The following is a 24673-nucleotide window of genomic DNA, read 5'->3' on the forward strand; positions in this document are numbered from 1 at the left end:
GGTGGGAAAGAAGAAGAAATAAAGATTAAGAGCAGTGACAAAGAAAATATATCTATCCATTCATCCATCATTCTTCTACCCATCTATTCATTCTTTATAAATGTTCTTATTGAGTGTTGTTGCTTGTTCACACACTGTGCTCTGGTTTCACATGTTTAAATTTGAAGAAATCATAGTATCTAAACTCAGACAATTTATAAAGTAATATTTTAAATTTACATATGAAATAATAATTGAAATAATTTAATAATAGGCTAAATGCTATGAAAGCACAAAGAGAAAATCAGTTTACCTAACACCAGCACAAAGAGATGAAAACACATTTGAATGTATGTGTCTTTATAACAGAACAATTTACATTCTTTGAGTATATACCCAGTAATGGGATTGCTGGGTTAAATGGTATTTCTGTCTTTAGGTCTTTGAGGAATTATAACACTGTCTTCCACAGTGATTGAACTAATATACACTGCCATCAACAGTGTAAAATTGTTCCTTCTTCTCCACAACCTTACCAGTATCTATAATTTTTTGATGTTTTAATAATAGCCATTCTGACTGGTTTGAGATGGTATCTCATTGTGGTTTTGATTTGCCTTTCTCTAATGATCAGTGATATTAGCCAGGCATGGTGGTATACACCTGCAGTCCCAGCTACTTGTGAGGCTTAGGCGGGAAGATCACTTAAGCCTAGAAGGTCAAGGCTGAGGTGAGCCTGGGTGACAGAGCAAGACATGGTCTACAAAAACAAAACAAAACAAAACAAAAACCTCTTTAAATGTGGTCCTTTGTGAACAACCACAGGGATACAGGAGGACCCAGGATTGTAATATGAACTTTTTAGGTTTCTCCTTCTTCCCCTCCCTCTCTTTTTCTACTATTTTATTAAAAAGAGAAAGACATTTTGACTTCAAAATAAAATGTCTTCTTAATGTTCACCCTAATTTTCCTAAATATGTCAGACATTTGGCATTGATTCATTTATAAATGACTTTATAAAGACACAGAACTGTGAGGTGAGGATAAAGTGACTAGCATCTCTCTCACACAATGAGTTAACAAAGCTTCAGCTTGTGATTGTATATTATTTGACATTTATTTCTAAGTCAGCCAAGACCTGACAAGAAAAGAAAAGATCTGACAGAGTTGACTTGCCAGCATGGACACAATTACTTCATTTAGCCTCATCTAAGAGGATAACGAATGAGGAAGCAAACGAAAAATAAAAAAAAAACCTCCATAAGAAGATTAATCGTTCTTTCCTACGGCTGCCTCTTCTTCCTGCTCCTCATAAATGTAATAGAAAAAATTGAGCTAATCAAATTGTTAATTTGATTAACTGTCAACAGATTCCTTATGCCTTCTAGAAAACCAGCATGAGCTTAAACAAATATAGTATAGAAGTGGAGTAAATTGCAAACTGCAGATTGGCAGATGTTTCAGTCCTCTTAGAGTTAATGAATAGTCACCGTGACCGTGATTGCCTGTGGTTTTTTCAAATTGGTGTCTCTAAATTTTAAAATGTCACATAATCATTACCTGCCCAAATGTATTTTGGTCATAAAAATCCTAAATACATACATTAACTCTGTAAAGTATCTGCCAGTCCCTTCACAGCTTGCAAAATGTCCATTATTAAAGCAGCATTTAACAACAGTCATGAGAAATATTTCCTTTCTCATAGGCTTGTTTCACATTATCATTCCATAAAAAGAACTTATGGGACAGACATTTTGAAAGAAAGAAAATTAGGAGACTGAATCAATTAGGACACTTTGGTGTGGAAAGATAAATGATTGTTAAGGCATGAATGAGTAAAGGAGATATTAATAATAATTGAATAAATTATATTACAAAAACAAACTTTTCTTTAAAATCATAAAGTATTGGTACAAAGGTATATTATTGGACATTTTAATGAGGTTTGTTAATGGCATTTTACTTAGTGGATAATACATTTACAGTATGATTACCTTAATAGAATGGTCATATAGAACATATGAATAGATTACAAAAGAGTTTAGTGAATTCCATGGAAATTAAATAAAAGGGCCATGGACAGATTTGAAGTGATATATTGGAGAATAATCATGCCCCTCTTAAGAGGCAGTGAGGTATTCTGGAAAGAACACAGACTTCGAGTTCAGAAACAAACTGAGTTTGAAACCTGGGTTTGTCCCTTCTCAAGTCCATGGCCTTGGCCAGCTTGTTTAACTGCTTTGAGACTCATTTTCCTCATATTTAAAAGAGGATGATGAGATTATAAAACCTAACTCAACGGAGGAGTTAAGCAGGAGTCCAGACACTCCTTTTGCTACAATCAAAACCATCACTCCTTGAGCACCCCAACACTCACCACAACCCCAACACTCACTCGCCATCCACCTGGCCCAAGCTATGCAGACAAATCTCTTTAAACTCTTTATGCCCATTCACCGTCACTCTCAATGGGAAGCCTAGGACTCCCAGGTAATCCACATGCCTGGACTCTAACTCCAATATGGTTGTCACTTTTTTGTAATGTGGCTTAATATTTTTAGTAATTTCCAGGTTTCTTTATTGAATTCTTCTTTGTAAAATATAACCACCCACTAAAATATAAGTTCCATGAGTATGAGTGCATGGGATTTTTTGCTCACTGCCCTATCCCCAGGCCTTATGAATGTGTCTCACACTTATATTTGGTTCATTTCCTCATACTCTTTCTGCTACAATGCTACGTAAGACCTCTGCTAAGAATACTGGATAAGGTGGTGCATGAGCCACACGCCTCACCAAAAAGTAAAAAAAAAAATCTCTGAAGTTAAAAAATTATACTGATCTAGAAACATACTCCTGCATTATTGTAGACATAAATCAAGTTATGCACAGAATTCAAAACTTTTGAGTTTGATCTTTCTTTAAATAAGTCTCCTTGGCTTACTATTCTGTCCTCCATTTTGTTGGGGTTTAATGTTTTGTGAACTGATTGTGTTTATTTAGTTAGACATATTAGAAGAGTGAAAAAAGCATTCCTCAGCTAACTTCTGGTTCTTCTGCTTAACAATACTATGAACTTGTCATGCTCAACTTATACAAATACAAAACTAGTATAATATAAAATTTGGTGTTATTGATCTCAAGATTTCATATTAGATAATGAAATAGTCAGGGATTGTATAATATGTATAGCTTATTAATTAAGTACATGTTATTAGATTTTAACTGCCTTACATTACCTTCTTTGATGTCTAAAACTGCATGTTGATATTCAAAGTAATGTAAACTTATTTTTTCCATAAACTGCCCATAAAAGTCTTGTGCTTCTGGTACCCTTGAGGTCCACCAATAGCCACCCCATGTCATCATAGTGAAAATATGAATGAGGCTAAAAGCTCTGAATGGAAACAAAATAGTATTTTACATAATTTCTTACTCAAGTGAGTTGGGTTAAACAAATAACAATGGAAGAACATTATTTTTCTCATTTTTACATGGAATATTTATCAAGATTTAGGGCTATAAAACACACCTCAGCAAATAGAAAATAATGAGAATCATACAAGGTAAAATTTCAGATCACAATGAACTAAACTAGAAACCAACAACAGAAAGACAGATAGAAAATCCCTATATATTTGACACACTTAAAAACCATATGGGATAAGGAAAAAGTCTCAGATAATATTAAAAAAAGAAAGGAAATTAAAATATGGCACCAAATTTGTAGGAGGCAGAAAATGAAGTTCTTAGAGAGGAATTTATACTACATAGTATTAGATAAATATATTAGAATAGAAGAAAGATTGAAAAATATTCTAAGCTTCCATCTTAGCAAAATAGACTAAAGAAAGCAATTTAAGCTCAAAGCCCAGTGACTAAGAATACCATAAAAATTATGATAGAAATCAATAAAAATGAAAGCAGGAAACAATGAAATGCAACTCTAGCTCTTGGAAGATACATTTTTTAAGATTCTCTAGGAAGACTGACCAAGAAAAAAGAAAGTAAACATTATCAACATCAAAAATGAAAGAGGGGTCATCAGTATTGATCCTGGGGACACTAAAAGAATGATTCACGCATACTACAAAGAACTTAAGTGTCCACAAATTTAATTTAGATGCAGTGGAGCAATTCCTGGAAAGTAAAAACTAACAAAATTCACATAATGAGAACTATATAACCTAAATAACTTTATATCCACAAAGAAATTGGATCTGTTTGCTGAGACCAGCTCGGTCAGGGAGACCGTAACCCAGCGGAGCTAGAAGAATTAAAGACACACACACACAAATATAGAGGTGTGATGTGGGAAATCACAGCCTTCAGAGCTGAGAGCCCTGAACAGAGATTTACCCACATATTTATTAATAGCAAACAGGTCATTAGCATTGTTTCTACAGATATTAAATTAAGTAAAAGTATTCCTTATGGGAAACGAAGAGATGGGCTGAATTAAAGGAATAGGTTGGGCTAGTTAACTGCAGCAAGAACGCGCTCTTAAGACACAGATTGCTCATGCTATTGTTTGTGGCTTAAGAATGGCTTTAAGCAGTTTCCACCCTGGGCAGGCCAGGTGTTCCTTGCCCTCATTCCCGTAAACCCACAAACTTCCAGCTTGGGCGTTAGGGCCATTATGAACATGTTACAGTGCTGCAGAGATTTTGTTTATGGCCAGTTTTGGGGCCAGTTTATGGCCAGATTTTGGGGGGCTTGCTCCCAACATCAATTATTCTATGACCTTGCAAAAATAAATCACCAGGCCCAAAAGTTGTCACCAGTAAATTCTATAAATATTTAAGGAAGAAATAATATCAATTCTCCACCATCTTTTCCAGAAAATAGAAACGGAAGGAGCACTTTCTAATCCATTCTGTGAAGTGAGAATCAGCCTAACACAAAGATCAGAAAGCACATTACATGAATAAAAATGCATAGAATAATATATCTCATAAAGATAGAGACAAAATCATGACCAAAATATTAGCAAATCCAATCCAATACATTTTACACATTTTGATGCAATAGAAGTTATTTTAGGCATGCAAGGCTGGTTCAACATTTAAAATTAAAATCAATCAAAACAATTCACCACATTGACGAACTGGAGAAGAAAAAACATAGGATCACAGACTTGGCATAGAAAAACATACATTTGACAATATCCAACATTCATTCACGATTAAAAAAAACTTTTAGAAAAGTTGTAATAAAGGATAACTTTCTCAATATGATTAAGAACATCTAAAAAATACTATTCAATTAACATCATACTTAATGGTGATAGGTGGATGCTTTCTCCCAAAATCAAGATTAGGGGAAAGATGTTGCTATGGTCTGAATATGTGTCACCTTCAAAACTCCTTGAAATTTAATACCCAATATGGCAGTACTGAGAGGTGAAGCCTTTACGAGTTGACTGGATCATGAGGGCTCTGCCTTTATGAACTGATTTATCCATTCATGGATTAATGGGTTGATGGATAGATGATTTATAATCAGAGAGAACTGGTAGCTTTATAAAAAGAGAAAGAAGAATTTAGTCTTCCACATGAGCATGCTCAGCTCCCTCACCATGTGATACCCTGCACCACCTCAAGGCTTTCCAGATCTTTATTTCAATTACCATTCTCCAATTACAGAATCCAAGGCTCCTTGAAGAAATGAATAATTTTTGACTGATAGGAACTATTCAAGATGAGGCAGGAGCATATTGTGGTAACAGGAAATAAGAAAAAATTTACCCACAATAATGAGGACAAAGGGACATAGGGGCTAATTGGAAGAGATCCCAATAGCCAAATATGAAACAATCTGAGCAAGAGAATTAATAAAGTAGTACTGGATTATAACCCAAATTATAAAATAAATATCCAAGTGTCCATACTGATACAAAAAGGATTGTATAAATCAATAAATAATGAAAGAGAATAGGTAAATTTCCTGTTCAGAATGATTTCAAATTATTTATGTCATACTTGGCCTTTAAGGAAGTGGAACAATACTCTCCACTCCTTACTTGTGGGCTTTGCATGGTGACTATCTTCCAAAGAGTACAGTATGGAATGGGAAGGGAAGAAAAATTTACTTTACAATGGAGATGTCTGACAAACCCTAACTCAAGTTAGATGATTAAGGTCAACATCAACAGCAATAAGATATATTCATACCATGCACTCTCAATATGATGTGATGAGAATGGTACTTTAAGTCTTGTTTTTCTTCCCCAAAACAATTACCCTGATCTAATCTAGAGAAAAGCATCAGACAAATCCCAGTTGAGGGACGTTCTACAAGATACCTTAACCAGTGGTCTTTAAAACTGTCAAATTAAGGCGGTGGAGCCAAGATGGCTGATTAGGAACAGCTCCAGTCTACAGCTCCCAGTGCAAGCGACGCAGAAGACAGGTGATTTCTGCATTTCTGTCTGAGGTACCAGGTTCATCTCACTAGGGAGTGCCAGACAGTGGGTGCGGGACAGTGGGTGCAGCGCACTGTGCGCGAGCCGAAGCAGGGCAAAGCATTGCCTCACTCGGGAAGTGCAAGGGGTCAGGGAGTTCCCTTTCCTAGTCAAAGAAAGCAGTGACAGATGGCACCTGGACAATTGGGTCACTCCCACCCTAATACTGCGCTTTTCCAACGGGCTTAAAAAACGGGACACCAGGAGATTATATCCCACACCTGGCTCGGAGGGTCCTACACCCTGGAGCCTTGCTGATTGCTAGCACAGCAGTCTGAGATCAAACTGCAAGGTGGCAGCGAGGCTGGGGGAAGGGCGCCTGCCATTGCCCAGGCTTGCTTAGGTAAACAAAGCAGCCAGGAAGCTCGAACTGGGTGGAGCCCACCACAGCTCAAGGAGGCCTGCCTGCCTCTGTAGGCTCCACCTCTGGGGGTAGGGCACAGACAAACAAAAAGACAGCAGGAACCTCTGCAGACTTAAATGTTCCTGTCTGACAGCTTTGAAGACAGTAGTGGTTCTCCCAGCATGCAGCTGTAGATCTGAGAATGGGCAGACTGCCTCCTCAAGTGGGTCCCTGACCCCTGAGCAGCCTAACTGGGAGGCACCCCCCAATAGGGGCAGATTGACACCTCACATGGCCGGGTACTCCTCTGAGACAAAACTTCCAGAGGAGTGATCAGACAGCAGCATTTGTGGTTCACCAAGATCCGCTGTTCTACAGCCACCATTGTTCTGCAGCCACTGCTGCTGATACCCAGGCAAACAGCGTCTGGAGTGGTCCTCTAGCAAACTCCAACAGACCTGCAGCTGAGGGTCCTGTCTGTTAGAAGGAAAACTAACAAACAGAAGGGACATCCACACCAAAAACCCTTCTGTACGACACCATCATCAAAGACCAAAAGTAGATAAAACCACAGATGGGGAAAAAACAGAGCAGAAAACCCAGAAACTCTAAAAAGCAGAGTGCCTCTCCTCCTCCAAAGGAATGCAGCTCCTCACCAGCAACGGAATGAAGCTAGAAGGAGAATGACTTTGACGAGTTGAGAGAAGAAGGCTTCAGATGATCAAACTATTCTGAGCTACAGGAGGAAATTCAAACCAATGGCAAAGAAGTTAAAAACTGAAAACAAATTAGACGAAAGGATAACAACAGTAACCAATGCAGAGAAGTCCGTAAAGGAGCTGATGGAGCTGAAAGCCAAGGCGCGAGAACTAAGTGAAGAATGCAGAAGCCTCAGGAGCCGATATGATCAACTGCAAGAAAGGGTATCAGTGATGGAAGACAAAATGAATGAAATGAAGCAAGAAGGGAAGTTTAGAGAAAAAAGAATAAAAAGAAACAAACAAAGCCTCTAAGAAATATGGGACTATGTGAAAAGACCAAATCTACGTCTGATTGGTGTACCTGAAAGTGATGGAGAGAATGGAACCAAGTTGGAAAACACTCTTCAGGATATTATCCAGGAGAACTTCCCCAATCTAGCAAGGCAGGCCAACATCCAGATTCAGGAAATACAGGGAATGCCACAAAGATACTCCTTGAGAAGAGCAACTCCAAGACACATAATTGTCAGATTCACCAAACTTGAAATGAAGGAAAAAATGTTAAGGGCAGCCAGAGAGAAAGGTCGGGTTACCCACAAAGGGAAACCCATCAGACTAAGAGCTGATCTCTCAGCAGAAACTCTACAAGCCGGAAGAGAGTGGGGGCCGATATTCAACATTCTTAAAGAAAAGAATTTTCAACCCAGAATTTCATATCCGGCCAAACTAAGCTTCATAAGTGAAGGAGAAATAAAATACTTTACAGACAAGCAAATGCTGAGAGATTTTGTCACCACCAGGCCTGCCCTACAAGAGCTCCTGAAGGAAGCACTAAACATGGAAAGGAACAACCAGTACCAGCCACTGCAAAAACATGCCAAAATGTAAAGACCATCGAGGCTAGGAAGAAACCGCATCAACTAACGAGCAAAATAACCAGCTAACATCACAATGACAGGACCAAATTCACACGTAACAATATTAACTTTAAATGTAAATGGGCTAAATGCTCCAATTAAAAGACACAGACTGGCAAATTGGATAGAGTCAGGACCCATCAGGGTGCTATATTCAGGAAACCCATCTCACATGCAGAGACACACATAGACTCAAAATAAAGGGATGGAGGAAGATCTATCAAGCAAATGGAAAACAAAAAAAGGCAGGGGTTGCAATCCTAGTTTCTGATAAAACAGACTTTAAACCAACAAAGATCAAAAGAGACAAAGAAGGCCATTACATGATGGTAAAGGGATCAATTCAACAAGAAGAGCTAACTATCCTAAATATATATGCACCCAATACAGGAGCATCCAGATTCATAAAGCAAGTCCGTAGTGACCTACAAACGGACTTAGACTCCAATACAATAATAATGGGAGACTTTAATACCTCACTGTCAACATTAGACAGATCAATGAGACAGAAAGTTAACAAGGAATACCCAGGAATTGAACTCAGCTCTGCACCAAGCAGACCTAACAGACATCTACAAAACTCTCTACCCCAAATCAACAGAATATACATTTTTTTTCAGCACCACACCACATCTATTCCAAAATTGACCACATAATTGGAAGTAAAGCACTCCTCAGCAAATGTAAAAGAACAGAAATTATAACAAACTGTCTCAGACCACAGTGCAATCAAACTAGAACTCAGGATTAAGAATCTCACTCAAAACCGCTCAACTACATGGAAACTGAACAACCTGCTCCTGAATGACTACTGGGTACATAATGAAATGAAGGCAGAAATAAAGATATTCTTTGAAACCAACGAGAACAAAGACACAACATACCAGAATCTCTGGGACACATTCAAAGCAGTGTGTGTAGGGAAATTTATAGCACTAAATGCACACAAGAGAAAGCAGGAAAGATCCAAAATTGACATGCCAATATCACAGTTAAAAGAACTAGAAAAGCAAGAGCAAACACATTCAAAAGCTAGCAGAAGACAAGAAATAACTAAAATCAGAGCAGAACTGAAGGAAATAGAGACACAAAAAGCCCTTCAAAAAATTAATGAATCCAGGAGCTGGTTTTTTGAAAAGATCAACCGAATCGATAGACCGCTAGCAAGACTAATAAAGAAGAAAAGAGAGAAGAATCAAATAGATGCAACAAAAATCGATAAAGGGGATATCACCACCGATCCAACAGAAATACAATCTACCATCAGAGAATACTACAAACACCTCTATGCAAATAAACTAGAAAATCTAGAAGAAATGGATAAATTCCTCAACACATACACCCTCCCAAGACTAAACCAGGAAGAAGTTGAATCTCTGAATAGACCAATAACAGGCTCTGAAATTGAGGCAATAATCAATAGCTTACCAACCAAAAAGAGTCCAGGACCTGATGGATTCACAGCTGAATTCTACCAGAGGTACAAGGAGGAACTGGTACCATTCCTTCTGAAACTATTCCAATCAACAGAAAAAGAGGGACTCCTCCCTAACTCATTTTATGAGGCAAGCATCATCCTGATACCAAAGCCTGGCAGAGACACAACAAAAAAAGAGAATTTTAGACCAACATCCTTGATGAACATTGATGCAAAAATCCTCAATAAATTACTGGCAAACCGAATCCAGTAGCACATCAAAAAGCTTATCCACCATGATCAAGTGGGCTTCATTCCTGGGATGCAAGGCTGGTTCAACATACACAAATCAATAAATGTAATCCAGCATGTAAACAGCACCAAAGACAAAAACCACATGATTATCTCAATAGATGCAGAAAAGGCCTTTGACAAAATTCAACAACGCTTCATGCTAAAAACTCTCAATAAATTAGGTATTGATGGGACATATCTCAAAATAATAAGAGCTATCTATGACAAACCCACAGCCAATATCATACTGAATGGACAAAAGCTAGAAGCATTCCATTTGAAAACTGGCACAAGACAGGGATGCCCTCTCTCACCACTCCTATTCAACATAGTGTTGGAAGTTCTGGCCCAGGGCAATCAGGCAGGAGAAGGAAATAAAGGGTACTCAATTAGGAAAAGAGGAAGTCAAATTGTCCCTGTTTGCAGATGACATGATTGTATATCTAGAAAACCCCATTGTCTCAGCCCAAAATCTCCTTAAGCTGATAAGCAACTTCAGCAAAGTCTCAGGATACAAAATCAATGTCCAAAAATCACAAGCATTCTTAAACACCAATAACAGACAAACAGAGAGCCATATCATGAGTGAACTCCCATTCACAATTGCTTCAAAGAGAATAAAATACCTAGGAATCCAACTTATAAGGGACGTAAAGGAACTTTTCAAGGAGAACTACAAACCACTGCTCAATGAAATAAAAGAGGATACAAATAAATGGAAGAACATTCCATGCAATGGGTAGGAAGAATCAATATCCTGAAAATGGCCATACTGCCCAAGGTAATTTATAGATTCAATGCCATCCCCATCAAGCTACCAATGACTTTCTTCACAGAATTGGAAAAAACTACTTTAAAGTTCATATGGAACCAAAAAAGAGCCTGCATGGCCAAGTCAATCCTAAGCCTAAAGAACAAAGCCAGAGGCATCACGCTACCTGACTTCAAACTATACTACAAGGCTACAGTAACCAAAACAGCATGGTACTGGTACCAAAACAGAGATATAGACCAATGGAACAGAACAGAGCCCTCAGAAATAATGCCACATATCTACAACCATCTTATCTTTGACAAACCTGAGAAAAACAAGCAATGGGGAGAAGATTCCCTATTTAATAAATGGTGCTGGGAAAACAGGTTAGCCATATGTAGAAAGCTGAAACTGGATCCCTTCCTTACACCTTATACAAAAATTAATTCAAGATGGATTAAAGACTTACATGTTAGACCTAAAACCATAAAAACCCTAGAAGAAAACCTAGGCAATACCATTTAGGAAATAGGCATGGGCAAGGACTTCATGTCTAAAACACCAAAAGCAATGGCAACGAAAGTCAAAATTGACAAATGGGATCTAATTAAACTAAAGAGCTTCTGCACAGCAAAAGAAACTACCATCAGAGTGAACAGGCAACCTACAAAATGGGAGAAAATTTTCACAACCTACTCATCTGACAAAGGGCTAATATCCAGAATCTACAATGAACTCAAACAAATTTACAAGAAAAAAACAAACAATTCCATCAAAAAGTGGGCAAAGGACATGAACAGACACTTCTCAAAAGAAGACATTTTTGTAGCCAAAAAGCACATGAAAAAATGCTCATCATCACTGGCCATCAGAGAAATGCAAATCAAAACCACAATGAGATACCATCTCACACCAGTTAGAATGGTGATCATTAAAAAGTCAGGAAACAACAGGTGCTGGAGAGGATGTGGAGAAATACGAACACTTTTACACTGTTGGTGGGACTGTAAACTAGTTCAACCATGTGGAAGTCAGTGTGGCGATTCCTCAACGATCTAGAACTAGAAATACCATTTGACCCAGCCATCCCATTACTGGGTATATACCCAAAGGATTATAAATCATGCTGCTATAAAGACACATGCATACGTATGTTTATTGCAGCACTATTCACAATAGTAAAGACTTGGAACCAACCCAAATGTCCATCAATGATAGACTGGATTAAGAAAATGTGGCACATATACACCATGGAATACTATGCAGCCATACAAAATGATGAGTTCATGTCCTTTGTAGGGACATGGATGAAACTGGAAACCATCATTCTCAGCAAACTATCGCAAGGATAAAAAACCAAACACCGCATGTTCTCACTCATAGGTGAGAATTGAACAATGAGAACACATGGACACAGGAAGGGGAACATTACACTCCGGGGACTGTTGTGGGGTGGGGGTAGGGGGGAGGGATAGCATTAGGCGATATACCTAATGCTAAATGACGAGTTAAGGGTGCAGCACACCAACATGGCACATGGATACATATGTAACAAACCTGCACTTTGTGCACATGTACCCTAAAACTTAAAAGTATAATAATAATAAAAAAGAGGCAAAAAAACTGTCAAATTAATCAAGAAGAAGGAAATTCCAAGAAACTTTAATGATTAAAAGTAGCCAAAGAAGACATTACTACTAAATGTCAGGTGGTATTATGTATCAGATTCTGAACAGAAAAAGGACATTGAGTAAAGACTGGAAAAATCTCAATGAAAAATGTGCTTTATTCAGCACTTTAACAGTTGGTTCATTAGTTTTGACCAACAATACCATAGTAATGCAAGATGTTTACATTGGAATTATCTGTATGATCTTTGCAATAATTGTGTAAATATAAAGCCCCTGTAATAAAAAGGAAATAAAAGTTTTACAGTAAAAAGTGAACCATATATCTATATCAATATCTTCATCTGTCTCACTCTGTCTCTATAACTATCTATTTTTAATTTAAAAATTATTTTGAATCATCTGAGGATTTTTTTTTAACATACTGGTGATTGGATTTCAACTCCACTCAATTATATGAGAAAATATAGAGTAGGTTTTTGGCATTGGCATCAAATTATTTTAAAGCTTTCCAGGAGATAGTAATGTGTACTCAGTATTATAAACAATTGAATTAGATGAACTGAATGATTACTCCTAAAGAAATAGAAAACCTGAGTATTTTAATAACCACAAAATACAGAGATTCAAACACAAGTGGCTTTGTGAAGCCTAACAAATATTCAAATAACAGGTAATGCCTAGATTGTTTAAACTTCTCTATAACAGAGAATACTTTTTGAAAAAGTTTTATTATTCTTTCTAAGAACTGAGCATAACCTGATATCCAAAGTCATCTAGGAGATCACAAAAATGACCCCAATAACAACTACATTATAGACCAATCTCACTCATGGACAGAGAAGCCACACTATGTTAAAGAAATATTACATCAAGAAAAAATAGTTTTTATCTCAGAAATGATCTTATGGTTTAACACAAGGATATTCAGTGATGTGATTCACTGTAATAATAGTTTAACCCACATAAATCCAGGGAGGAACATATTCCAGTCTTTGTATAAAACCTTAGTCATATTACCAAATTAAATGTAAGGTATTTAAAACCTCCTTTGAATTCACAAAACATATGTCGACTTCACAAATCCCGTCTTTGTGCATAATAACACTTCAAAAAATTCTTTTTAAATGTTTCTTCTACATATTCATCAAATCCCCAGAAACTGACTCAAAGACTTTTCCTCCTACAAATTTATCCCCAAACCTGGTCTGTACATATACAGTTCACTACTTAACACAGGTTTGAACTAGGCAAGCCCATTGATAGGTGGATTTTCTTCTGCCTCTGCCACCCCAAGATAGTAAAAGTAACCCCTTCTCTTCCTTCTCCTCTTCATCTTATTCAACATAAAAATGACGAGGATGAAGACCTTGATGATGATCCATTTATTATGATGATCTATTTATTATGATGAATAGTAAATATATTTTCTCTTCCTTATTAATTTTTAAATATTTTATATTCTTTAGCTAACTTAATTTTAAGAATAGAGTATCTAATATATACAGCATACAAAATATGTTTTAATCGACTATTTATATTATTGTTAAGGCTTCCAGCCAACAATAGGCTACTATTGTCAAGATTCTGCAGAGTCAAAAATTATATGCAGATTTTTGACAGAGCAGTGGTTTGTACCCCAATCTCCACATTGCTCAAGATCAACTGTATACTTTCATTTCTTATCCCATCTAACTTCAATACTCTCTTTCTTTTTTCCCTTCATTCAAACATTAATTTTCTGCATTTCTGAAGCAGAACCTGTTAGATTCACAGCTTTTCCTAATCTGCTTTTTTCTTAGAATAGCCCACACAAAAGGCTAAGGGGCCAATGAGACAACACAGAATCATTTTAACAAGAAAGAAGAGTGGGAAGAAATGGAAAGCTTTAAAATGGAGCTTCAAAATTGTTCTTAATTGGTGAGCAGGAAGTTAAAGAAGTTAATTAATTTGAGTTAATATGTTTCACTCAGCCATAATAGATTAATGGGTTATAACCTCATGGTTATTTTGATCAAGTTAAAAAAATGCACTTACCAAAATTCAAATATTTTCCTAATAAATATATCTTAGCTGTAAATGAGGAACATTTCTTAAAGTCAGCATATTACTAAGGAATCATTTCAAAAGTTAGCAGAAAGGATGAAATCCTTCATTAATTATTTTGGAAAAATTGTCTCTTTGAGGTAAAAAAAGGGGATAATACAGAATATTTCACATTATACTCACAAATACAGTTTGGTTGGGTTAATACTAAAAATGTATTTAGAATATATATAATAACAAAACATAATAAATTATAATAACACAGTAGTCATGATAAAATGTAGTAAAACTAAATAAAATAGATAAAAATGTGAAAAGCAATTCCAGTCAGGTGTGGTGGCTCATTCCAGAAATTACAGAAATTTGGGAGGTCAAGGGAGGAGGATTGTTTGAGCCCAGGAGTTAGAGACCAGCCTGGGCAAATGGTGACATCCCATCTCTACAAAAAATTTAAAAGTAGGAAAGCAGGGCATGGGGACACATGCCCGTGGTCCCAGCTACTAGGGAGGCTGAGGTGGGAGAATCACTTGAGCCTGCAGAGCAAGGTTGCAGTGAGCCATAATCATGCCAGTGCACTTCAGCCTAGGTGACAGAGAGATACCCTGTCATTAAAAAAAAAAAAAAAAAAGAAAGAAAAGCATTTCCATTATTTTGCAGTGTGTAAAACCCACTTATAGAACATAAAATCTTTAATGCCTTAAGAAAAAAATAGGCAGATTTAAATCAACAATAATGAGGATCAAAATGATGACAGATATTGTAAACGCAATTAAGAAACAAGCAACAAATTAGGAGAAAATAGTTGCATCATATAAAATACATATCTGGAACATTCCTATAAATTAGATTTACAAAGGCAAACAAGAGAGTAGAAAAATGTGCAAAGAATAGGAACAAAAAAAAAATCCAAGCAATTAGTAACTCTAGGAAGAAACTTCTCAACCTCCCAGAAATAACAAAAATGCAAACAGAAATGCAAATAATTAGGGTATGTCCTTTTGTTTATGAACAAGATAATATGGTTTGGCTCTATGTCCCCCCCACAAATTTCATCTCGAATTGTAATCCCCATGTGTTAAGGGCGGTGGGACGTGGATCATGGTAATGGGTGCCCCCATGTTGTTCTCATGGTGGTGAGGGAGTTCTCTGGAGTTCTGATGGTTTAAATGGCAGTTTCCCCTGTGCTTTCTCTCTCCTGCTGCTTGTGAAGAAGTTGCTTGTCTCTCCTTCACCTTCTGCCATGATTGTAAGTTTCCTGAGGCTTCCCCAGCTATGTGGAACTGTGAGATAATTAAATCTCTATTCTTTATAAATTACGCAGTCTCAGGTATTTACAGAAGTATGAAAATGGACTAATACACAAGACAAAACTAAAACTGAATTGGCAAAGCAAACAGGCACCCTTATCAAAGAAGCAATTTGGTGTTATTTGTCTAAGTCTAAAAATAAGATCGAATACTCTTTGACCCAGTAAATCAATTTCTAGGCATTTTTTGTACATGTGTAGAAACATATATATGTATTTTATATATATAATTTTAATAAAAATTGGAAATTAATATGGTTTGGCTGTGTCCCCATTCAAATCTCAACTTGAATTGTACCTCCCAGAATTCCCACATGTTATGGGAGAGACCCAGGGGGAGGTAATTGAATCATGGGGGCGGGTCTTTCCCATGCTATTCTCATGATAGTGAATAAGTCTCACAAGATCTGATGGGTTCATCAGGGGTTTCTCCTTTTGCGTTTTCCTCATTATCTCTTGCTGCCATCATGTACGAAGTACCTTTTGCCTTCTGCCATGATTCTGAGGCCTCCCCAGCCATGGAGAACTCTAAGTCCTATTAAACCTCTTTTTGTTCCCAGTTTCAGGTATGTCTTTATCAGCAGTTGGAAAATGAACTAATACAGAAACGATACCAGTTTCCATAAATTTTTAGCGAGGTAAATTGCCATCTATCTAGAGGCTACATTTTGCAGCCTTCCTTAGGCCTGAAGGTGATCCTCTGCCAATTCTTGGCGATCATATGTGAATAGCAATGATTTTTGCAATTTCTGGGCAGTAGGAATATCAAACGGAAGCTGTTAGTTTTTCATTTCTTCTATTATTTCTGCCCCATTATATGGGCCATATCAAAACATGGTGGAGAGGAATCAGCTCCTCTTGTGGAGATGACAAAAACGAAACAAAACATTTTAGTGGATGGATGGAATCTAGGTCACCAAATTCTACTTTCCATTTGACTTAAGCCCCTATTATTTGGTTCCAGATAAAGAGGTTGAAATAATATCTCAACCAATGTAGTAGTAAATGCACACACATTGAGCCTGTGACTCTGAAATGTGAAAACACTGTCATAGACACTTTTATCAGGATTCACATACAAGTTTACATTCAAAACCAAAAAACTGATATGCTGACATCTCCAAAATTCTTAAAGATACAAATCTTAAGCAGTTTAGATTTCATCTTAGTTGCATCTTTTTTACTCACCTCCAAAGTAAGAGCCATCTGTCAGCTTCATTTCTTTACTGGATTTTGTAATGACACCAGCAACACCGTGTTGAATGAAATACATTTTTTTACCCACGGCTCCTTCTCGTATGATATAATCTCCAGGTTGAAACACCTCAAATCTCAACTTGCTCAGCATGGCAGTCACAAAATTAGGATCCGCATTAGCAAATAAAGGCATTGTAGCCACCAGTTTCCGACAGTTGAAGTTGACTATCTCCTAAAGACATCAAGAGTAAACAAATATTAAGAGAGATATTAATCATATCTGGAAGAAAAACATGCTGAAATTTAAAATATATACAGCATAACATTGCAATTTAAATTTAAATTTAGATACAAAAATTCATAAATTCTAGTAATGCACATCACATTACAGTCAGGATTATGTTTTATTTTTACGTTGAAATTTTTGTGTCCCCAGCACCTAGTGTAGTATAGGAATGTATTAAATATTCGATAAATGTTAATATAATATACGAGTCTCAACTTTTATAACTTCCCATTTCTTTACTACTGTGTATATGAAACTAAAACTTCTAAAATGTGAATACATTCTATTCTTCCTTTTATCTTTTATTTATGAAGAAAATAAGCCATATCACTTCCTATTAGCTATGATATTGCTGTGTCTGTGCTCCATTTCGTCTGGGTCCAGCTACCAGACAAAAGCATTTTGATGTTTTTTTTTGTTAGTGTCATTCAATGGATAGTGCAGAAAAAGGTTACACAAAGGAGACTCTAATCTAAAATTATAAATTCATCAGGCGCAGTGGCTTATGCCACTAATCCCAGCACTTTGGGAAGCTAAGGCGGGTGGATCATGAGGTCAGGAGTTCAAGACCAGCCTGGTCAAGATAGTGAAACCCCGTCTCTACTAAAAATACAAAAATTAGCTGGGTGTGCTGGTGGGCGCCTGTAAGCCCAGCTACTCGGGAGGCTGAGGCAGAGAATTGCTTGAACCCAGGAGGCGGAGATTGCAGTGAGCCAAGATCATACCACTGCACTCCAGCCTGGACAACACAGTGAGACTCTGTCTCAAAAAAATTTAAAAAATAAAATTATAAATTCAACTGGTGTCTGGGCTAGAATCAGAAATCATTCTTTCTAAAGACTCTTGGGATTCCATTGCAAGTGATGGGCTAGAGAGAGGACATATTTGCCTTTTCCTGAGTTGTTTGTTTTATTCCAGGATTAGGCCAATTCTTAAGTAGGAGATCTGTATGTTTGATTTCATTCTGTGGATTCTGATCAAGATCAGACACATTTTTATCCCTCTGGATGAAAATAGAAATATGGAACCAAACATTTTTAATCATGCAAATCACTTATGTGACACAGAAGAGACAGTGGAAATTTACATTTTTGCCACAAAGCCAATTCTCAGAAATTTCCTTACCAATGAGTTACCCCACAAAAGGCTGGGACTGCATTTGTGATTTTGTGTAAGAGGCACAGAAATTGGTCATGTCTGCTAAGAGGTAAAAAGAAGGCACAAGGAATCATAGGTATTAACAGAGTCTGAGAACTCTATCTTCTGCCTTGGGGAAATGTGTTATACAGACCCATCAATTCCAAGACTGAGAAAGAAGGTTTCTATGATCTTACTTCATAAAATGACCTAATGCCATCCAGGATAGATAAAGAATTCCGGGTGATACAGAAGGCACAACATTTTGGATCTACCTTGGAAAAGAAGGTGTTTCATCCTGAACAATATTTTGTGAGTTTAGCAAAGCACAGCAATGTCTGTAACAGTGGAGCTTCATGGAAGATGAGAAAATATTTACAAATAAGCAACAATAATCAGAAAGTGAACTTAGCAGCAAAGTCAAGAGAAAGATATTACATGTGGTACTTGGTGCATCACTATTCAAGCCAAAATACACACTTGATTCCATGACTGGCTCTATCTAGGGAAATTCGTGATAATTTTAGCTGATGCATGGAGTGTGGGTCCATAGCAATGTTCAGCAAGTAGTAAGTACTGAATAAATATGCACGCATATAAAGGAAGCGGTGAAGAAGGAAGAAATGAAGGAGGGGAGGAAGGAAAGAAAGAGGGGAGGAAGGGAGGGAGCAGGTGGGAAGGAAAGAAGGAAAGGATAAAAGAAGAAACAGAAGGAGGGAGGGAGAGAGTAAGAAAGGAAGGAAGGAAGGAGGGAAAGAAGGAATGAAGGAAGGAAGGAAAGAAGGAAAGGAGGGAGGGAGGAAGGAAGGAAGGTAGGTAGGTGGGTGGAGTCTCAGTTGTAAAAAAGTACTCACAAAGACTAATTTTCTCATTGGGAGATGGTTACTTAAAACTCTTAGCTTTCTCAAGCAAATGGCTTGAGAGACAAGTCTTCTGTATTAAAAAATTTTTTACTATTCCAAATATTTCTATACAAAAACAACAGGAAGATAAAAGGTGACGTGGAGTTAAAAGAAGACAGAGCTATGTATGTCATGAAAATAGCTAGATTAGTTGATTGAGAGTTAATTATTTCATATGTAAAATGACATAGAATAATACTGTGTAGGAAATTGAAAATAAGTCAGATTGTAGAGAAAATAAGAGTTTTCATACCAAAATAATAGAGAATCCCTTCATCTTTGTACCTTGATTTGAACTATGCAAATGTTTCACTTCACGGATCTCTCATTTTTTATTTTAGAAAATAGTTGGAATTATATTTGATAAGCAATTAACCTGATCTTTAGTTACATGAATAACTTGTTAATGATACATTGCATATCCAGGTGTTTCTGTTAGAACTCCCTTTATTATAACACTACTGGAATAATTTCATATTATTGTTTGAAGAAATCTATTAACGTTTTCTTCCTTCATGCAACTTTTACTTCCCAGGAGTATTACCTGATTAAAACTGTAAATTCTAACAGATATGATAGAAAAAAAGGTAATGAGACAGAATCTTCTTGAATTCTAAAAGTCTTTGATCTTCCCATGAAAACTGCTTGTTTTGAGGATATCTAGTATAGCAGAAACAATCATGTCATTATAGAATGAAGCAAAACTTAAAAAAAATTTTTTAATCAATCACCTTTCCTTAGGGCACACTGAGGCAAATAAAACACACTGTTATTATCTCTAATGTCAATTCAGATTACTTATGGCATTTGTTATAATTAGCTCTTTTATCAAAATATCAGGACTGAGTTAGGAGTGTTATCTATATGCATTAAATTGAGGAAAGGTTTCTTGCTAAGGAAGGCAAACACATGGTCCCGACCTTAGTAACAAGTTGCTCCAGATTATTAAGTTTATGTTGGCACTTCAAAAAATGTAATTATTTCTTTCCTGGAATATTTTGTAGTACAAGAAAGTATGTACATGCTAAAAACAAATGAAAAAACAAACAGAAAGACCAATCCCCAGAATGAACAGAACAAAAACCTCACAGTAATGAAGATATTTCAAAGGGACACAGGGGCCAACTGAAAGAGCTACCAGTGGTCAAACAAAGCTGGAAAAATTTGAGTAACAACAATAAAAAGTATTGGATTAAGCCCAAAGTATAAAATAAATAACCAAGATCACATACAAATCTAAATGATTGGTTAAACTACTAAAAAGTGAGGGATAATACATCAACTTTCTGTTTAAATTCCAAATAATTTCAAATAATTCATATAAGCACTCCTGCCTCAAAAAGTTGGAGAATAATTACCAAACCCATAAGGATGGGCTGAGCATTGAGCATGGGGACTTCCTTCAAAGAATACAATAAGGAAAAGAGGGGAAAAGTAGTAACTTTCCAATAGAGAAACATGAAAAACTCCACCTCAAGTCAGGCAATCAATGTTAACATCAACAGTGCTAAATCATGTTGGTAGCATGTACTCTTGGTATGATGTAATCAGAAGAGCATTTTACTTTTGTGGCATTCCTACACCAAACCCATAATCCCATTTTAATCATGACAAAAACCATCAGCAAACCCAAATTCAGGAAAATTCTGCACAATATTTGGCCAGTTCTCAAGATGATCAAGGTAATCAAAAACAAGGAAATTTGGAAGAAACTGTCCCAGACAAGGGGAGACTAAGGAGACATGACAAGTGACCACAATGTGGTATCCTGGACGGGATCCTAGGATAGAAAAAAAGAACTTTAAAGAAAACTAAGGGAATCTGAATAATGTTCGGACTTAATAATAATGTATCAATATTGAGTCATAACTGTAGTTATTACAAATGTAGCATACTAATGTAAGGTATTAAAAACAGGGGAAATTGGATGTGAGGTATATGGGAATTCTCCATACTATTTCTGAAACTTTTTTGCTGACATAGTTTGGATGCTTGGCACTTCACGTCTTATGCTGGAATTTGACCCAATGTTGGAGGTGGTGCATGGGAGGAGGTGTTTCAGTCATGGGGGAGAAGAACCCACATGAATGATTTGGTGCTGTCCTTGAGTTAATGAGTGAGTTCTCACTCTATTAGTTCCCATGACATCTGATTGCTACAAGGAGCCTGACACCTACTCTTTCTCTCATGTCCTCTCTCATCATGTGGCATGCAGGCTCCCCTTCCCCTTCCACCATGATTGAATATTTCCTGAGGTCCTCACTAGAAACAGATGCTGGTGCCATGCATCTTGTACAGGCTGCTGAATCGTGAGACAAATAAATTTCTTTATAAAGAACTCAGCCTCAGGTATTCCTCTATAGCAATGAAAAATGAATTAAGACATCTGCAAATATAAAATTATTCTAAAATAAAAAGCTTATTAAAGATATAATTACTGCTCTTCAGAGTTAAGAAAATAAATATGATTTTGTCACAGCATGTAAAGCATATTTTCTTTAAGTTAACTCATTTAAAAGTTAATTTTAAAAAGATCTCCTAGTAAACACTTGAAAACAATCATATCATAGTACAGTCTGGGGTTAAGCAGCAGGTCTGGAATGTGTCTGTTTATATTGCTGTGGAGTTAATAACTGTGGTCTGTCATAAGAAGACAAATTGTATATATATCATGCATTTCAATTTCAGATATATGTTTCTATCAAGTTTTCATTTACAAATAAAAATCTATAATTATTTCTGTATTCTGTTCCATTGGTCTATGAGTCTGTTCTTGTACCAGTACCATGCTGTTTTGGTTACTGTAGCCCTGTAATATAGTTTGAAGTTGTGTAGCATGATGCCTCCAGCTTTGTTCTGTTTGCTTAGGATTGTTTTGGCTATTTGGGTTAGTTTTTGGTTCCATATGAATTTTAAAACAGTTTTTTCTAGTTTTGTGAGGAATGTCAGTGGTAGTTTAATGGGAATAGCATTGAATCTATAAATTGCTTTGGGTGGTATGGCCATTTTAACAATATTGATTCTTCTTATCCATGAACATGGAATGTTTTTCCATTTGTTTGTATCATCTCTGATTTCTTTCAGTAGTGGTTTGTACTCTCCTTGTAGAGATCCTTCACTTTTCTTGTCAGCTGTATTCCTAGTTATTTTATTCCTTTCATGGCAATTGTGAATGGAATGTCTTCTGAGATTTATCCCTCAGCTTGACTGTTGTTGGTGTACAGGAATGCTGACACAATTTTTGTACATTGATTTTGTATCCTAAGACTTTACTGAAGTTGCTTATCAGCTGAGGAAGCTTTAGGCTGACATAATGGGGTTTTCTAGACATGGGATCATGTCATTCACAAACAGGGATAGCTTGATTTCCTCTTTTCTTATTTGGATGCCCTTTATTTACTTCTCTTGCCTGACTGCTATGGCCAGAACTTCCAGTACTGTATTGAACAGGAGTTGTGAAAGAAGATATCCTAGTCTGGTGCTGGTTTTAAAAGGGAATACTTCAGCTTCTGCCCATTCAGTATGATGTTAGCCGTGCATTTGTCATATATGGCTCTTATTATTTTGAGGTATGTTGCTTCAATACCTAATTTATTAACAGTTTTGAACATGAAGTGATGTTGAATTTTATCAAAAGCCTTTCCTGCATCTATTGAGATAATCATGAGGTTTTGTCTTTAGTCCTGTTTATGTGATGAATCACATTTATTGATTTGTGTATGTTGAACCGACCTTACATCCTGGGGATGAAGCCTACTTGAGTTGTGGTGGATAAGCTTTTTGATGTGCTGCTGGATTCTGTTTGCCAGCATTTTGTTGAGGATATTTGCATCAATGTTCATCAAGGACATTGGGCTGAAGTTTTCTTTTTTTGTTGTTTCTTTGCCAGGTTTGGTATCAGGATGATGCTTCCCTCATAGAATAAGTTAGAGAGGACTCCCTCCTTTTCAATTTTTTGGAAAATTTTCAGTAGGAATGCTACTGGCTCTTCTTTGTATATCTGGTAGAATTCAGCTGTGAATCCGTCTGGTCTTGGGCTTTTTTTGGTTGGTAGGCTATTTATTACTGCCTCAAGACTAAATGTAAAACCTAAAACTATAAAAACCCTGGAATATAACCAATACCATTCAGGACATAAACACGAGCAAAGATTTTATAATGACCCCAAAAGCAACTGCAACAAAAGCAGAAATTGACAAACGGGAACTAATTAAACTAAAGAGCTTCTACACACCAAAATAAACTATCAACAGAGTAAACAGACAACCTATGGAATGGCAGAAAATTTTGTAAACTGTGTATCTGACAAATGCCTAATATCCAGCATCTATAGTAACTTAAACAAATTTACAAAAAAAATACAAACAACCCCATTAAAAAGTGGGCAAAGGACATGAACAGACACTTCTCAAAAGAAGACATACATGTGGTCAACAAGCATATGATAAAGAGATCAACATCACTGATCATTAGAGACATGTAAATCAAAACCACAATGAGATACCATCTCACATCAGTCACAATGGTTATTATTAAAAAGTCAAAAAATAACAGATGCTGGTGATGTTGTGGATAAAAAGGAACGTTTATACACTCTTGATGGGAGCATAAATTAGTTTAGACATTGTGGAAGACAGTGTAGTGATTCCTTAAAGACCTAGAGACAGAAATACCATTCAACCCAGCAATCCCATTTCCGGGTATAAACCCAAAGGAATATAAATTGTTCTATTATAAAGACACATGCATGCACGTGTTCATTGCAGCACAATTCAAAATAGCAAAGACATGGAATCAACCCAAATGCTCATCAATGAATGGCTGGATAAAGAACATGTGGTAAATATATAACATGTAATACTATGCAGCCATAAAAAAGAATGAGATCATGTCTTTTGCAGGGACATGGATAGAACTGGAGGCTATTATTCCTAGCAAATAATTCAGGAATAGAAAACCAAAAGCCTCATGTTCTCGCTTACAAGTGGGAGCTAACTGAAGAGAACACATGGACATATAGAGAGGAACAACACATACTGGGGCCTATCGGAGGGTGGGAGGAGGGATAGAATCAAGAAAAGTAGCTAATTGATATTAGGCTTAATGCCTGAGTGATGAAATAATCTGTACAACAAACTCCCATTATCTCCATGTTCATCTATTTAACAAACCTGCACATCCTGCACATGCACCCTTGAACTTAAAATGAAAGTTAAAAAATCTATAATTATTTCAAAGTTAGAAATATATATTCATTTATTAAAGACACCAAAAATGAGGGAGAAACAAAAATGTTGTTCCAA

General features: G+C 36.5%; 1 protein-coding gene across 1 annotated transcript in view; it reads right to left on the reverse strand.

The window, feature by feature from the left end:
• The window catches only part of HCN1 (hyperpolarization activated cyclic nucleotide gated potassium channel 1), a 407076-nt gene that overhangs the window by 36977 nt on the left and 345426 nt on the right, over positions 1-24673 (reverse strand). Inside the window, exon 6 of the mRNA XM_030814040.1 lies at positions 17037-17277. Within this exon, the coding sequence (XP_030669900.1) occupies positions 17037-17277 (241 nt within the window). The remainder of the gene's footprint in view (positions 1-17036; positions 17278-24673) is intronic.

Source organism: Nomascus leucogenys, chromosome 6, assembly GCF_006542625.1.
Source record: "Nomascus leucogenys isolate Asia chromosome 6, Asia_NLE_v1, whole genome shotgun sequence".
Lineage (NCBI taxonomy): Eukaryota > Metazoa > Chordata > Mammalia > Primates > Hylobatidae > Nomascus > Nomascus leucogenys.